Raw genomic sequence first — 17,878 nt, forward strand, 5'->3', positions numbered from 1 at the left:
TACATTAATCTGAGTTGAGTTATGAAAACAAGTCCTCCCTGAAGGTAGGAGAATTGACAGTAATCCTCTCAACGTACATTTCAGCCTCTCAAATATCAACCAAAAAAACAACGACAAAAAATCTTGAAGTTCACTGAAACCTAAAATTTGTTCTTTTTAGGTAAACTAAAGTGCTGGGATTTTCAAAACAGAACGTTTGTAAGTATTGCTTTGGATACAGTGGGAAAATGACCACTATAAGACAAGGGTGTAGACAGAAATGCTCACAGGTTTTCCAAGTATTTCAGCAATTATTATATATAGTAATTGAATCAATACACGAACTCTCCAGCTTATTACTGGTTTATGAATTTTCAGCTCATTAACACGGGTTAAATTTGTGCTATACCAAATTACATAGAGCAGAAATTACTGTCCAAATTATTGTAAAGATTACAGGTGTGAGAGTCAGTTCATGAAGTACCAAAACCAAACCTAGCCTAAAATACGTGTGTGTATGTATTTAAGTGAACGAAAGGCTTGGTGAACCTTTTTTCATTGCACAAACTGACTGAGAGAACTGTGGAAAGCATACTTTCAAAAATCCAATCTCTCCCCAGTTCTTTCTTCAGCCTTTACCCAAACAGACAGCCTGAGGTACAAAGAAAGAATTCAGTCTCGGACTGTCTCAGGAGACTTGCACTACTAACCAGAAAGAAGGGCTTTTTAAGGAATCAGAGGCCTGGCTGATTTCTATGGCCCGCTGGGCCTTGACTAGCACAGAAACCAGTCAGTTCTGCTTATCTGAGCAATATATTTAGATAGTGACACCTTTCTGGGGCAGTGCTCCAAGCTGAGACGCTCTGCAAAAGGAGGGTTGTGACTGTATGGGAAAGCAGGGATTCAGTGCTGACAGCCCAGCACACAGCTCTACAGTAGCAGCTTTTCTCGCAGTGGTGGTTGGTGGAGAGGTATTGCAGGAAAGGAAGCTTCCAGAGACTCTGGGATGGTGGTGGAAACGGAGAGGAATGGAAGAAAACAAGAATACAGCGCAGCAGGACTGGTAGTCATGCCTGTTAAATGTTCTATGAATGTTATCTATTGCAGCTGCTATATTATTAAGAAAGACTGAAAGTTGTAGATCCTTAAAAGGTTTATAGATTGAGCTTCATACACTCTCCCCAGCCTCTGAAAGAGGCTTTAATTATTTGCTTTTTGTTTGTTCATTTACTTATTTATTTAGGAGGAAATCAAGCACAGCGCTTTAAAACGTACTCTTTGAATCCAACTCCCTGAGTTTGAAACCTGCCTCCACTTCTTCGTGCGTTTGTGACCTTGGATGCTTTATTTTATTTCTTCAGGTCTCAGTTTTCTAACCTGTCAAAAAGGAGTAATAATAGTACCTGTTTCACAAAGTTGTGTTAAGTGAGTTAATACAAGCAAAATGCTTAGGTCGGTAGTGACACATAGAAGGTACTCTGTAAATGTTAGCCACTGTTCTTTGGTTATTATTGTTGTTTGATATGCCTGAAAGCTGCCTACTAATCCTGGCAGAGCAGAGAACTGTACCCCAGAGTCACAGGCACATAATTATGCAAAAGCAGACTTCAAGTCTAACTCTAGGCTCCTAAACCAAGGGAGCGTGTCTAAGTCAGAGGAGGGTGTCTTCTCTACCCCCTAACTTCTGGGTTCAAAAGAACAAGCTGCCTGGGAACTTGTCCGACCTTCATTATACAAAGTGGCATCTATTTCGCAGGTTGGACTGTAGCTGGGGCTGACCGGGGATCAGACAACTGCTCACTTTTGTCAGGAGCATTAACTCTCAGACCACTAGGATGCTATTTCTTGCACGATTAGTCATTTACTAATTACTAATTACTGCAGTGGCCACAGACCTCAGGTCAGCGATCTTCTCTTTTCACACCAGGAGAATTCAGCATAATAGAGGCCAGACAGGTAATTTGCATAGTCTCTATTTAGGTGAAGAAGCCCACAATAGAAGAAGGCAGAGGAGGCTTCCGTGCTGAAAGCAAGCGGAGGAGACACAATGTGATGGGAGCTTCCATAAGCTTCCCATGGGAACACCTGGCCCATCTGTCCTGCTGGGATATGGCAGGTTCTCACATTTGATACTTGCTGCCGGGCAGCTGGGAAAGCCTCGCAAGGTCTGACCCAGGCGTCACAGCACTTTTAGTGGCTGGCAATTCTTTTCTACTCTGAGCATCTGGAGAGTCATCCAACTGTGTTTGCCCAACTTGGTTGTATGTGAGAACTGTGTTTGTTTTGTGATCAGTGTCTTGCGTTTTAAATAAAAATACCACAGGAGATGATCCTGCTATGATCCTTGCTAATGTACCTCTAGGCTAATAAGTACTGAGATGACCCTGCTCTTTGATTTCATGAATAAGAAAATAAAATGGGAAAAGCATGACATTTAAAAAAAAAAAAGTCGTATTATTACTGAGTGTAAAATTTATTTTAACCCTCTCTGTAGTGACTAAGTTTCAAGTTGCATGTGCTGCTTGCCAGATTATGTCTCCAGCTCCTCCTCTCTTTAAACATGTGCTTATTTACTTCCTGCAGAGTTCAATTTGAGAACCCATCAAAGTAGATGCACTCAGACTGACTACATTTTCATGCATAAATTCATAGACATCTTCAGAAGGAACTGCACTTGCATATGCAAATAGATTCCAATGCCTTTTCATTCCTACTTTTGGCCTGCACAGTTTTTAATGCATGCAAACACATTACACAAACAAATATGGGCTCAATAACAACACGAGGCATGTGTGAATTGTTAATTGCAAAGCTATGAGTTTGCTATGGCCAAGCAACTTCCATTATTATCAATGGAGGGGAACCAGATTACACAGAAACAATAAAGGTATATTTGAAAATAAAATCTCAAGCACTTGGTTTTGTTTTATGTAAATATTAATAAGGGAAAAGGGAACAAGCCAATCCACAATTCAACAGTAATCCGGGATCTACAGCTCAGCGCACACTGATCCAGAGGCTAGGATGCACCTTTAATGAGACTTAGGAGGAAGAGTCTGCATTTCAGCATAGAAGCATGAGAAACAAAAATGTATGCAGCAATGCTATAAAATGAAACAAAAAATACAGCAGAAAATGAAAGGCTTTCAACCATGTTAAACGTGCAAATGTGCATTACCTTTCAAATACGTGAATTTTGTAGTAGTGATGCTTTTGAAAACAACATATAAGTGTCCTAAATTTTCATGTTGGAAATTTAAGCACTGCCTCAATTAATTAAGCCATGATTCTTCATATTATTTTTCCAATTCCCACTACATGCATTTTGGGGTCAGGCGAGATCCTAATGAAGTAAAACACTTGCTGAAGTTACTCACAGATCAAAGGCATTTCATACAGAGCAATTTTCAAGCACGGCCCCCTCTCTCATTTTCTCATGGAGGAGCAGTATGTGTTTCATTTACATGATAATAACTCAGAAAATTAGAGAGAGGATAAAATAAAAATTGTATCCTGCAAGGATCTGCAGTTGCAAGGCAAACACAATTTTCAACTGTTTCCCTATTGAATTTTTTCAATATTCTCTTAAATAGAATAGCTGGAGCTAAGTTAAACCGGGAACATAAGAGAACAGGATTTTTAGAACAATCTCTGGATTGTAGTTTATAAATTTTGGGCACGGTGTTAATAAATAACATGTATAGTGTTTTCTAAGAAATAAAGTAAAGGTAAGTAATTTAAGGAAGCCAAGAAGCCAGGAATGGAATTCCAAGCTAAGGTATCTCATTAGAAATTATACTAATTGCAACGTTTATTGCCAAGGAAATGGAATGGGAAATAAAGAATCAGTGTTATATGACAAATGATGCAATAATCCATCACAGCAAGGCCTAGATGCTCAGTGCTGGCAGAGTAGCCTCTGCGATGCATTCACTGTACTTTTCTGCATTCACTTGTAATTTTGTAAATCGTACACATGAGGAGGCTGGAACACAAGCAAAGCTGGGGGGCTAGTGAGTGAACTTCCCACAATGCCCCTTAACACTGCTTTGCTTTAGTCCACAAGTCACTGCATTTGCAGCCACCCTGAACAAATGATAACAAAAGTCTTCATGGATATCATCATGAAGAGAATGCCAACTATTACTGCTTGAGAGGAAACCATTATCCCAAAAGAAGTCAAAATAGTGTAAGAAAATTAAGTTTTTGTGGAAGTAGGGGGAGTATTATATCAGTGGAATTGGATATATGACATACATGTATTCACCTATGCTCTGAAACACAAAAAGAGAAATGTAAAACTCAGAATTAATACAACTCATAGGACAGAGTAGAACTGCCCCCATTGGGTTTACAAGGAGTGGCTGGTGGATTCGAACTGCTGACCTTTTGGTTAGTAGCCAAGCTCTTTTTTTTTTTTTTTTTTTTTTTTTGGTGAAAATACACATAGCCAAAGATACGCCATTTCAAAAATTTTTTTTACATACACATTTAAGTGACATTGACTACGCTCTTCTAATTATGCTGTTATTCTCACTTAAGATGAAGGCTTACAGGACAAAATAGTCTCCCATTTGACAGTTACTACAAATGTTGCCCTATGACAATGGTTAACAATCTCACAACACATCAACAATATCCTTACTCTATTCTGTGTTCCCTATCATCAGCTTCCTACTCCCCTTCTGCCTTCTGGGCCTTGTCACTGGACTCCTGTACCTCGTTACTCTCATGGTTTTACTGGGCTGTCCACTCGCAGGCTGATCAGTGAACATCGAAGGTAACTTTACCACTGAGCTAAAAGGGTGTCTGGGGGCCATACTCTCGGGGTTTCTCCAGTCTCCTTTAGGCCAGTAAATCTGGTCTTTTTTTTTGAGTTAGAATTATGCTCTACATCCTTCTCCAGCTCTGTCCAGAACCCTCTGTTGTGATCCTGGTCAGAGCAGTCAGCGGTGGTAGCCGGGCACCATCTAGCTGTACTGGACTCAGTCCGGTGAAGGTCTTGGTAGCTGTGGACAATTAGTCCTTTGGACTAATCTTTTCGTTGTATCCTGTTCTCTTCATTCTCACTTGCTCCCGAAGAGATGAGACCAGTGGAGTATCTTAGATAGTAGCCAAGCTCTTAATCACTGCACCACCAGGGCTCCTTGGATGGCGTTGGGGGGAGGGAAGATGTATTATTATACCAAATCCAAAACCCATTGCCATTGAATTGATTCCGACTGATGGCAGCCCCACGTGTGTCAGTGTAGAACTGTGCTCCATAGGGTTTTCAGTGGCTGTAATCTTATGGAAGTAGATTGCCACGCCTTTCTTCTGCAGCACTGCTGGGTGGATTTGAACCACCCACTTTCTGTTAGTAGCCAAGTGCAAACCATTGGCACCACCCACCCACGGACCTTATATTATTATACAGGTGGGTCTAAATCTTCTTTAACTAATATATCCTTTGTTCATAGACAATCTAACTAAGAAGACCAGTGGGAAAAGCAGCAGAAAGTGGAACTCTTGGAGGCGTGAGAGTAGACTTCAAGGAGAGTAGTTAGAAGCCAAAAACAGACTCCTGTTCCTCAGGATAGAGATTTGTGATGTTCTTGGGAATACCCCTTATGAAGCCAAGGTTCTGTGGTATGTCACACTTGTCAAAACCCACCATGAAAGGTCTCCAAAAGCAACCACCATATTGTTGAAGAATTTGGTGTCCAGGATAAATGAGGCATTTTGATATCACCTGTGTTTGATATGGGTTGATAAAGGGATTGTTTTTAAACTATAATCTAATGGAACAGCTGCTTGCCAGCACGCTTTGCTCCCAGTTTCACCAACCTCAGTCATTGACACACATCGGCACAAATCAAGAATGTGAAATTAACCAGAGCAAGTCAGCAGGGTCAGCGCCGCCTACCTTGTCTTGCAAACTCATCTGACTCGCGGTGAACCAGGTCTGTGACTCGGTTTCCATAGTGCATCCTGCTGTCGTGGTCATAGGCCTTCAGCGTCTCACTGGAGCTGTAGGACTTCTGCGTGGGCACGCGGCAGTCTTCACTGTCCAGCGAGGAACTCGTGTAGCGGCACTCTTTGCCACACCGTCCTCTCGTCAAAGAGCGGTGTCGCCGATCCTTCACATCCATTATTCCGGATCAGGCAGCACACCGGTGCTTTCGGAAAAGTCAGTGCTGAGTTCTGGAACTTGTCACTTGGCCACCTGAAAACATCAAAGGAAAAACCAAGTCTGTGATTACAAGAAAGGCTGCCTTCAGTTCCGACTCACGTTTAGACTCAGATAAAAACATAAAAGAGGCCAACGATCTGTTTTGCAAATGCTTAATGTATATTTAAATAATCAGCCTAAACAAAATAACTTGATGCAGGAAATTAATTTTCTTGCTGTTTTAATTTAATAGATTTGAATAAAAGTATTACCAAAAAACTCATCTTTTGATTTTCTATATGTGCACAGATAACATGAAAAGTCTATCATTCTAACGTAAGATCTTGCTACAAAGCAGTTCAAAGAAAAACTGATTTTATCCTTCTTTAATTACATTCTCTTTTTGCTATAGAAAGGTTGAGAAGAAAACAAATAGCCAAAAAAGAAGACAGAAAGAAAGATGCAACGGCAGATTCGAGCACGAAGCATAAATATGTGCTATTAATGCTTTGCAATGGTACAAAGTCACATTCAGCTAAGACAAAATTCCCCAGTGAAGTCTGGAGAATAATGATATAATGCATTCTTGACATGCAAACAATCTTCCCCCAATTTCTTTAATGAGCCTTCAGCATATTCCCAATCATTTTTTTTCCTCCTTTGCAAATCTGTGCCTTGGGCACACCTGGTCACTTCTCCCTAGTCACTCACTAACAAGAGACCTTCATGACAAGAGGTCTAATTGCCACAGCCACCTGATCATCAACCTGAGCCCATACAGTTTTCTTCACTGCTTGGACATTCACCATAGGAAAGTAAAAAAAAAAAAAGCAGAAAAGAACTGAATACAATAGGTAAGCCGATGGAGGGGATCTATCTAACATAGAAACTGGCAACCAGGGAGCCCACAGGCTGCCGTTTGACACCTTGGGAATGCAAGTGTATGCCAAACATCACTCAGAAAACACGAACCTTCTGCCTAGCAAATGCAACCCAAATGCTTAGGCTCCTCCAAGTTCCAAATAATAGGCTCTTATTGATTTCATTTGCCATGCAAAATAGCATGGACCACAGGGCCAGGGCCTGGACAGAATAGACAAATAAGACTTTTAATTAAAACTAAAAATACAACCCAGAGTATGAGTAATGATTTTCTCTAGGCTAATGTTGCTTACTGTCTCCTCAATATGTCAGCAAATATTAGAGGAACAGATCTGTAGTTTTGAACCCCTCTGTTCATCCTTGGCTATTTACCACGTGACAACACAGTGGAATGGGATGTTTATGTATACTGGAGAGCTAGCCCATATACACAGAGATGTGGACGGCATGTGATCTGCCCCAGGCAGAAGAAGCCAAGCTGTCCCTCCCTTGTCTTTTCACACTAAAGCTCTTTCTGGATCTCAGGGACCCTGCTAATCTACACTATCAGTACATTTTATCAAATATTGCCTGTAATTCTGGACAATACATTTGACAGTTGGCAATGAAAAAGGTGGCATACCTCTTCTTACGGACATTAAGCACAGCTGTGTAGCAGCCACTGCAGCTTATAAAAACAAACAAACAAACAAACAACAACCCTAATGGTTAGTTCCCTGGAGTCTATAGTTCCTGACTCAGCAAGTTGAGAAGCACCTTTGAGAGTTACCAGTCAAGACCCCAGGCCCTGCTTGGAGGATACAAACAGTCATTGTCAGCATGGAGATTTTTGTTGTTGTGCAGTTAATTCAAGTGTCTTCACATTAGGGCTTTTTCTGGATTTCAAAAATACCCTCTCTAAGATCTGACATGTGAGTTCAACATTTTGGACTTCATATTCCACATTGATCAAACACATAGACTTTGGGGTCTTGACTTTGGGGACTGCCAATCTTACAGTGGCCACTTGCTAGCCAGGGGCCTTGTAAAAATTACTTGAGGTCTTTGAGACTTAGTTTCTCAATCATTTAAAATGAAAAAACAAGAGTATCCATAGAGTTTCTGTAAAAATTAAAATAGATATTGTGGGTAATGTTCCAGTAGGGGGACAATAAGAAGTAAATTATTTTCCACTCATAATGTTTTTTTTTCCCCCTAGCTATGTAATCATAGATGTACGTAGACCGAGGGTGGATATCATAATGAAAATCCCTGAAACTCAAAGTTCTAATGATAAATATCAGTACTTAAATGATACACCAGTAAAGAAAGACCTTCAACACGTACTGAGTGTATATAAAACCGTGTGCACCAATGTTGATGAGTTCCAAGTGGTTTTTTGGGTATTGGATGTTTAGGATCAATTTTATAACTTTTCCTTTCTTCTGTGTCACTGTAAGTTTTTATTTTTTAATGTCTTCAGTGTTCCTGACTCATGAAATCCTATCTCTTCTCATTTGCATTGTGCCTAGGAAACCAGGCTGACTTTCTACAAGTATGTGTGTGTGTTTTTATTTAAAAAAAAATCATGTTCTGAGTGGGACCCTAAAGGCTTATTACCTATTAATAAAGCACAAAAACTTTAGTGTTTGGACATTTTGACATCTAATTTGGTTGCCCAGTGATCTTTTCCTGTTAAATTCCTCTTTCTTGGTATGTGCTTGATATTTAAATTTGTCAGCAATGTCACCTTTGGATAAGTGATAGAAATTTATATATAGTGAGGCAAAAAATGACAAATCTTAGTCATGGAAAGCTAATTTCTTCAGGAACCGGGCAGAGTTCACAGACTGTTGGCCTGTAGACACTGTGCATTTAGCCTGCCTATCAGTTAAACATTAATTGTCAATACTCAAAAGACAAAGAAGGGAATTTATATTAAAATCTACATCTCCAGCTTATCTTAAATTAGGCAATCTAGAAATTCCCACTTCCAGAAAGGTGGAGAAGACATACTTTTTCCCATTCCTCTTACTAAGTGTAGCCCCAAACCGTGCATATATATATATAAACAAACAAACAAAAAACATAAGAAGAGTGTGAACAGTAGAAAGAAGAAGGCAGACTGATTAGGGACCTCAGAACCCAAGGAACATGGTGGTGAGTTCCCTGGGTTTTCTTTTTGCCCTGTATATCCCAGACTTGGAGCTGAAAAAGCTGCCAATAAGGAAATATTAATGGTACAGACAATAAAACCCCAACAAAAGCTATAGCCAAACAACTGCAAACGGGGCAGCGTAGCAACAGAGAACACTTTTAGGCAACAACTACTCTACCCCAGCCAAGCAAGTGAATAAAACTGTGCTCTGGTTCCCATCCTCACAAGCTAAAGCTGAGTGGGAAGCCTAGACTCCCTCCCTTGACAGGTCCTAACAAGGAGCCTGAATATCTTCACCAGAGTTGTGGCAGAGTCAGGACTTTCATCCCTTCCAGGCAATATTAAGGTCACTCCCCATCCCCACTCCTCACCCACTTCAGTGGAGACCACATAGGAACCCTGGTCTTACACCCCTACTGGGTACTAACAAAGTACCACTCTCTCTACTTTCTGGGGTGGTATAAGAGGAAACCTAGTGCAGAATCAGGCCTTTCACTACCTCCCCGTGTGGTGTCAGTAGATGCCATGTGGGAAGAGGAAAGAGGCACTCTTGCTGGGTATCAGTGGAGGTCCAGTGGGAAGTCAGAATTCCCATCTCCCCCAACTCCTATCAAGGAGTTCTCTACTCTCAGGTGTTGACAGAGGCTGAGTGCGGAACCTGGACTTCTAACTCCACCTGGCAATAACGAGGCAGGGTCCCCCTTCCCCTGTCAGAGCAGTGTCAAAGAGAGCCAACTAAAATGGAAGGTTTATATAAGATCCAATCTCTCATAACATAATAACCAAAATGTCCAAGCTTCAATCAAAAATCATTTGTCATACCGACAACCATGAAGATATCAAACTGAGTACAAAAAGATAACCCATATTAGGAATGAACACATAGAGACCAAAATTAAAAATATAATGCCATTTACAACCACTCAAAAAAAAAGACGTATTTAAGAGGTTAGAAAGAAGGGGTACTTTTTTTTTAAAGGCTGAGAGAAAAGACGCTTTAACCCAGAATTATATATTCAGTGAAAATATCCTTCTGGGATGAAGGGGAAATCAAGACATTCTGAGATGAAGGAAAACTAAAAGACTATATTGCCAGCAGATTTATTCTAAAACATTAGCTAAACAAATAGTTTACTTAGATCTCTAAACAGAAAGGAAATGATAAAAGGATGAATGTTGGAACACCAGAAAGGAGAAAACAACATAGTCAGCAAAAATATGAGTAAAAACAATAGATTTTATTTCTCTCTTTGAATTTCCTAAATTATTTTTGTTGGTTGAAGTAAATGTTATAACATTGTCTAATGCAGTTCTAAATGTATGTTGCAAACATATTTAAAAAAATAATAGTGTAAATGGGGGAAGGTAATGGGAAGTAAGGTTTCTATACCTGACTTGAACTAATAAAATGACAAAAGCAGTAGACTGTGATAATATGTGTGTATATATAAGTAATCACTTAAAAAAAAAAAAAAAACTACATAGAGATACATTCAAAAACATTATAAATACATCAAAATGAAGTCCTAAAAAATATTCAAGTAACCCACAGGAAAGTAGAAAAAAGAAAAGAGAGAAGTGAAAAAAAGAACAAACAGAAAACAAAGACAAAATGTCAGATTTAAGCCCTAAAATACCAATAATTACATTAAATGTAAATGGCCTAAATATGATAATTAAAAGACAGAAATTGGCAGAGTAAATTAAAAACATGACTCAACTCTATGCTGTATACAAGAAAATCACTTCAAATATAATGATACAGTTATGTTGAAAGTAAAACAGAGGGAAATATATAATGCAAACATTAATTAAAAGAAAACAGGAGTAAGAAGTTTCTGGGTGGCGCAAAGAGTTAAGTGCTCAACTACCAGCCAAAAGTTGGTGTTTCAAACTTGTTCAAATGTGCCTCAGAAGACAGGCCTTGCAATCTACTTCTGAAAGCTCACAACCTTGAAAACCCTACGGAGCAGTTCTACTCTGCATACCTGGGGTTGCCATGACTCAAATACAAAGTAATATCACTCATCAGTTGGAAAAAAAGTAAAGGAAAAAAAAAAAAAGACCAGGAGTGACTATATTATACACTAAATAATGTAGATTTAATAGCTGAGAAAATTACCGGAGACACAGCAGAACATTATATAATGATAAAAGGGTCAGAGAAAAATACTAAAGACAGAGAGGAACATTATACAATAATAAGAGTCAATCAACCAAGAAAACATAGCAATCCTAATTGAATGTGCTCCAAAAAACAGTGCTACAAAATATGAGAAGCAAAAAATTATAGAACTGAAAGGAGAAATAGACAAACCCACTACTATAGTGGAGACTTCAATAGCTGACTCTCAACAATTGACAGAAAAAGTAGACAGAAAATCAGTAAGGATACAGAAGAACTCAACAACACTATCAATCAATAGCATCTAACCGACATTTATAGAACACTCCTTATCAGGTGACACTTCTCTTCAATTGTCAAAGGCAAATCATATACCATATCAATAGATTCAGAAAAAGCATTTGAGAAAATCCAACATCCATTCATGATAAAAACTCTCAGTAAACAAGGGATAGAGAGGAACTTCCTCAATTTGATAAAGAGCATCTATAGAAAAACCTACAGCTAACATTATACTGAATGGTGAAAGACTGAATGATCTCCCCTAAGATCAGGAACAAGACAAGAATATGTGGTCTCACAACTTTTATTTAACGTAGTGCTGGAAGTTCTAGCCAGTGCAATAACACAAGAAAAGGAAATAAAAGGCAAAAAGATCAGAAAGGAAGAAATAAAACTGTCCTTATTTGCAAATGTAGAGTCCTTGGATGGCATTAAAGTAATTTAATGGAGGTAAGACAGTCTTTTCAACAAATGGTGCTGGAGCAGTGATATAGAGAAAAATCCACAGCCCACACCCCTCCCCCCCCAAAAAAAGTGCCTGTCTTAACTCTCACATTTTATGGAAAACAACTCAGAACGGATCACAAACTTAAGTTGAACTTATCAAAATAAATTTGTTTTTTACTTTGTGGAAGACTCTGGTAAGAGGATAAAAGGACAATCTACAGACTGGGAGAACATGTGTGTAAGCCATATATCTGATAAAGGAGAAATATCTAGAATATATAAAGAACTCTCAAAACAAAACAGGACAACAAAGCAAACAAAAAACCCCAAACAGTCCAATTAGAAAATGCGCAAATGACATGAAGAAATATTTCACCAAAGAAGACACACAGATGAAAAGATACTAAACATCATTAGCCATTAGATAAAAGCAAATTAAAACCAAAATGAGATACCATTATACATCTCTCAGGATGTCAAAAATAAAAGATACTGACAACAATAAATGATGGCAAGGATGAGGAAAAAATGGATCCCTCATAGACTGTTAGTCCAAATGTAAAATGGTTCAGCAGCTCTGGAAAACAGTTTAGCAGTTTCTTTAAAAAAAATAAATAAACATGAAATCACCATATGATCCCGGAATTACACTTCTGAGCATTTATCCTAAAGATAAATATATGTTTGCCCAAAAACCTGTACAGAAATGTTTAGAGTAGACTAAATCATTAATAGCCTAAAACTGGAAAAAACCCAAATGTCCTTCAATGGGTAACCTGTGGTACATCCACGCCATGGAAAAATGAACTACTGATACATACAACTTGGATGAATCTCCAGATAATTATGCCATTCTCAAAATTTATATAGTGTAGTTTTCATTTATGCAACATTTTTGAAATGGTAAAATAATAGAGATGAAGTACAGATTAGTAGTTAAGAAGACCTGAGCGAAGGGAGAGACGTGAGTGTGACTACAAATGGGAAATACTAGGAATCCTAGTAGTTATGTAAATGGTCTTTATCTTGATTGTATCAATGTCAATATTCTGGTTGTAAGATTGTACAATATTTTGCAAGTTGTTACCACTGGTAGAATTAGGTAAAGGATACATAAGCTGTCTCCATATTATTTCTTACAACTCCCTGTGAATCAACAATTATATCAAATTAAAAAGGTTAATTAAAAAAAAAAAAAAATCAGGCAATCTGGAAAACTTGGATCCAAACTCCATCCTGAAACCAAATGACTGACCTGAGAGATCACTGACAGTTTTAAGCTGGGTACTTGTGCTCCACTTTTATTTTATTTTTTCTAATTTTACCACTCCTTTTGATTTTACAGCCAGTCTGCTTCACTCATTTAAGCCCCCTGCTTGGCCAATATAGGGCTTTTTGTTTGCGACTTCTGTTTTAAAAGAAAAAAAAAAAAACTGTTGTAGCCCCAGGAAAGCGTCACAAAGAGCCAGCTGTAATACGTGAAGCAGCATTTGTCAATCTATTCTTCTGAAGACAATTCTAAAATAATAGAATATTAGTCTTAATCTTAATATGGTTGAATATCCATTCTTTATATAATAAAATGCATTTGTTACCTACCACGGGCAAGTACTCTTAGTACAATCATCCTTCAAAGTTAAGGTCAACAATTCATGTGGGGAAATGCAAATTTAGAACCTGAATTTAAAAAGTAATTAAAATTGCCTTGAAGCAGTAACCAAAATATAAATCTTTCCCTCTAGCCTCCATCTTGTCCCGAACTGACAAATGGCAATCACTGGCTGGCTTTGCCTCTGCCAGCTTGCTCCTGCTATGCTGTTGCTTTATTCTGTTACATTCTGCATTTTCTCCCTTGAAGAGTGTTCACATGGCTTTTTTCATCAGTTGCCTAAGTGGGTTCCATCACTTTAGCAGAACGGACTACAGAGATCTTGCCTGCAAGCCTTTGTCTAATCAACTAATCCTATGAGCCGTAACACTGTTTACTATTAACTTTTCAGATTATCCTACTACTTAAGGGGGTTGACTTATTAATCACTGACAGCCCAATTGAAATGTGTGTGTTATTGTATACGTGAGTGTACCTGTGCATAAGTAAATGCGTGCATGAATGACACGCATGTGAATTTTAGGATCATTCAATGGAGAGCTACATTTTCCTGTCACAACTAATACTGCAGGCAGTTGTTTACACTTGCTTTACCCTCATCATTGATCTTTGATCACTCCTCAAACATTGCTCCATTGTGCTTGCATATTTCTAGCTTAGAAAGTGATTGTGGCCCTTTGGCAGAGTTGGTACCCCGAGAGCCAGCCATGTGCAAATGCCCACAGGAATTAGGAATCTGAGTTCCAAATAAGGATCAGTGTGACCACCCCTTTCTCCTATTTCAAATTATGATAAATCATCAAAGACATTTATCTAGAAGGGAGTAGGGAGTCCATACATGTGAATCAAGTTTTCTTGTTTCCTGATTTGAGTCTTGCGTCACAGATATTTTAAGAAATATAATAAAATATTTCATTATATGAGCATATTTGTAGTTTGAAAAAATAGAAGCATATATATCTATATCTATATATATTTAAATCTTAATCAGAAATCTCCTGTAGAATAGGGTTCTTCCTTCTGATGACATGTTAATTGGATTGTCTACTTATTTCTTAAACATTGCAGGTGTCGGGTTTCTCTGTTTAAAAAGATGTAATGGATAATGCATGGTCCCTTTATCCTTTACCGCTTTGTAAATTTTGCCTATTACCAAAAGGCAGAAAAGCTGTCAACCTAAAAACACAGCATTCACAGATTCCTTTCTTGTCCATTAGAAATCCTCTATGAAAGTGGTTTCTTTAAAAATCTCTAAAGTGCCAAATAAGATGTGACACAGAACCCCACGCATGAGAGAGGGAAGTTGAGATAGGGGAGGGATTTGGAATTTAGCTTACTTGGCCACCCCTTACCCCCCAAGGAGGGCTCTGATGGACATAGTTTGAAAATCAGTACTCAACCATGTCCACTCTGTCCTCTTAGAAACATTTAAGACAAATTCTGAACATAGATACACTCCAAAATACCTAGAGACATAATTTCCCTGTGACCTCTAGTTGGACCAAGGAAAATCTGGTTTAAAATCTACAAAAGTAGAAGAGAGTGCCCTCGTAATTTAATGCACTAGTAAATAAGAGGTCAAAGGCAATTTGTTTCCTGTTCCCATGTGCCGTGGTGATATTGATATGTCTGGGGATAAAAAGCCAACTCTGGTTAATGTCCAGAGCAAGAAAGGATAAGCAAATTCACAATTGTGTTTTGCTCTCTAGCTTCAGAGCTGCGTGTTTCTGCCTTTCAGAATCTGTCAGGGTCCCTAGAGCCATTTGCACAGGAAATGGTGAGAGCAGAACCAGGCTCTGCTGTCTATGAGTTCCATGACTTGTAAAATGCAAAGACATTTCTATGTGCTAGCAGTCCTAATCAGCAAAAGCCACAAAGGGATCAAATGCATCCTAGGAGTCTAGAAATTTGTCATCACAGTGCAACTTTGTGTGTTTATGTATATTCTTATTTGAATAGCAATGAAAAGGCGAAAGTCTACATCTGATTGGTATTTAGTCTAATTCCATGCCTTTTTTGCCTCTGCAGTCCAAACTGTTTAACATTCAAGGAAGTCAGCATGGTTACACCTCCTGCAAAAATTTCAATATGAAATGTGCAAGTTTACTGAAGCCTTTGCCTCCTCAGCTCCACCTTCCCTGCACGCAGGCCCCTCTGCTCTCCTCCCATTTTCCTATGTGCCTCCTGAGATCAAGAGCCGAACAGATGGCTGTACCTTAGGCACTGGCTGAGTTACCATAACCGCAAAGACAGTCCCTCCCCTCTCCTCCTCCCCACCATGCAGAGCTCAGAGAGGCAGCAGTGCAGGCACAGGAGCCTTCAGCCTCAAAACTTAATGAAGGGAAAAACTGAACTTCCTCTTCTCACCCAGTTGAGTGTGTTCTTCTCTGTACAGGAGGCTGAAAGCAGCGCCAGAAAATCAGAGAGCCTAGGATGTTAGCCCACAGGTTCAGGCATAATATCAAAGTCAAAATCATTGTCAAGTCAAGCTCCCATTTAATGAATGCCTACAAAGCGCCAGGCCTTGAGTTAGGCTCCTTATGGAAGTTATCACTAATGGCACAATCCTGCAACATGGCTATTCCTGTCTGTATTTTACCAGCACCAGTTCCCGTCTAATTGATTCACGTGTATCAGAATAAAACTGTGCTCCATACCGTTTTCAACGGCTAATTTTTTGGAAGTAGATCACCAGGCCTTTCTTCCAAGGAACCTGTGGGTGGACTCGAACCAACCATTTGTATTGCCCAAGGACTGCGTCTGTGTTTTAGGGACAGGGGAATGGAGATCCTTGGAAGTTAAGTGACTTGGAGAAGTCTGCATATCTAGTAAGTGTTCCTGCTAAGTTTGGAAGTGACATCTGTCTGACTCTGAGGTTTGCCTTTATTGCAATTCTAGTAACTCAGAAGAAAGGGCAGTCTAACAGCATTGCATCTTGCCTGTTTTCTAACTGGATTTGTAATTGCCCAAGAGCACAGTTCCCCTACTCCAACACAGTTGCCTCATGAAAGTCATTAGCTATATTGATGATGCGTGGATGTACTCAGTAAGGAAAACATCCAATCAGTTGACGAGAATATGCAAATACCCCTTATATATCAATAACAATGAAAAAAAGAGAAGAGAGTTATAATGAGAAAGAGACAAAAGAAAAAAATTTGGGTGGGATAGGCCTCAGTTTCTTCACCTAGGAAATGGGGATAAGATAATCATCTTGAAGGGTTAATATGAGAATGTCAAAGTTGTATCTCCAGAAGGTGGAGCTGAGGAGGCAAAGGCATATTATAGTATTTGATAGTATAATAGATACAATAGATGCTCAAAAAGTAGCAGACTTCATCAGCACCATTATCCTCATCACCACCAACAATCACTGGCAATATCATCTGGACAGGAAAAATTACAGTTGCTGTTTTGTATGATCCCCAAAGTATAAGTACCGCCATTCTAAATAATATCTGTTAGGTTGCTGTGTTTCTCAGTTTTAAAGGGTAAAAACTGTAGCACTTTCGTTAGAATGGAAACATAGATACTAATATCTCCATTTCATACATTACCTTTGCTGCATGAAACAGTTCCACTAACACTGGAAATTTGAAACTAAGATGTTCTAAACATCTTGGATCCTTAAATCAAATCCACTCTGCCATGTCTTTTAAATATACCAGAGTAAGTTTATCATAAAAATGATAACATGCATGATAAGAAAATGACATGAAAATGATTAGTTATTTATAATTAACTCACTACCTGTAAGGAAGGTAGATCCTGGTAACTGGAAATTCTGTTGTTTTGGACCTGACTGATGGATGTGGGATATAGGATTTGAAGACTTGTGATGGGGCTAAATTACTCTGCATAATAAAAAGAGATATAGAAAGTTCTTAGAAAAGTATTTAGCACAAAGAATGGAACAGGGGAATTTAGAGGTCATGTAGGGATGTGAAAGAGGTACATTCAGAGGAGAAAGAGAATTGAGTGGAAAACGGAGAGATTCCCAAGACTTTAGGGTAGAATGCTAGGTAGTGGGTGACATAAACCTTTGTGCTCTATCCCCTCCTCGAAAGGGGGTGGGGGTAGCTTACAGTACAATCTACAGTCATCGTTTTTGTTATGAATTAGATAGGATGTGATTGCATGCGTGTGTGTGTGTGTGTGACAGAGAGACAGAGAGAGGCTATGTGTGAGAGAAAGAAGGAGAAGAGAGTGTGTAAGAGTGCATGTGAGAGAGAGATAAGGAGAGATAAGGTGGGTGTGTACGAGAGA

At 38.9% G+C, this 17,878-nt stretch overlaps 1 protein-coding gene across 4 annotated transcripts in view; it reads right to left on the reverse strand.

Annotated features, from left to right (window-relative positions):
• TENM2 (teneurin transmembrane protein 2) overlaps window positions 1-6,110 on the reverse strand; it is a 1,072,759-nt gene extending 1,066,649 nt beyond the window's left edge. For all 4 annotated transcript variants that reach the window (XM_012560118.1, XM_004371224.1, XM_012560117.1 and 1 more), the window contains exon 1: window positions 5,885-6,110. In XM_012560118.1, coding sequence (XP_012415572.1) covers window positions 5,885-6,110 — 226 coding nt within the window. The remainder of the gene's footprint in view (window positions 1-5,884) is intronic.
• Between the last annotated feature and the right edge of the window lie 11,768 nt (window positions 6,111-17,878).

The sequence above is a fragment of the Trichechus manatus genome, unplaced genomic scaffold, assembly GCF_000243295.1.
Source record: "Trichechus manatus latirostris isolate Lorelei unplaced genomic scaffold, TriManLat1.0 scaffold00011, whole genome shotgun sequence".
Taxonomy (NCBI): domain Eukaryota; kingdom Metazoa; phylum Chordata; class Mammalia; order Sirenia; family Trichechidae; genus Trichechus; species Trichechus manatus.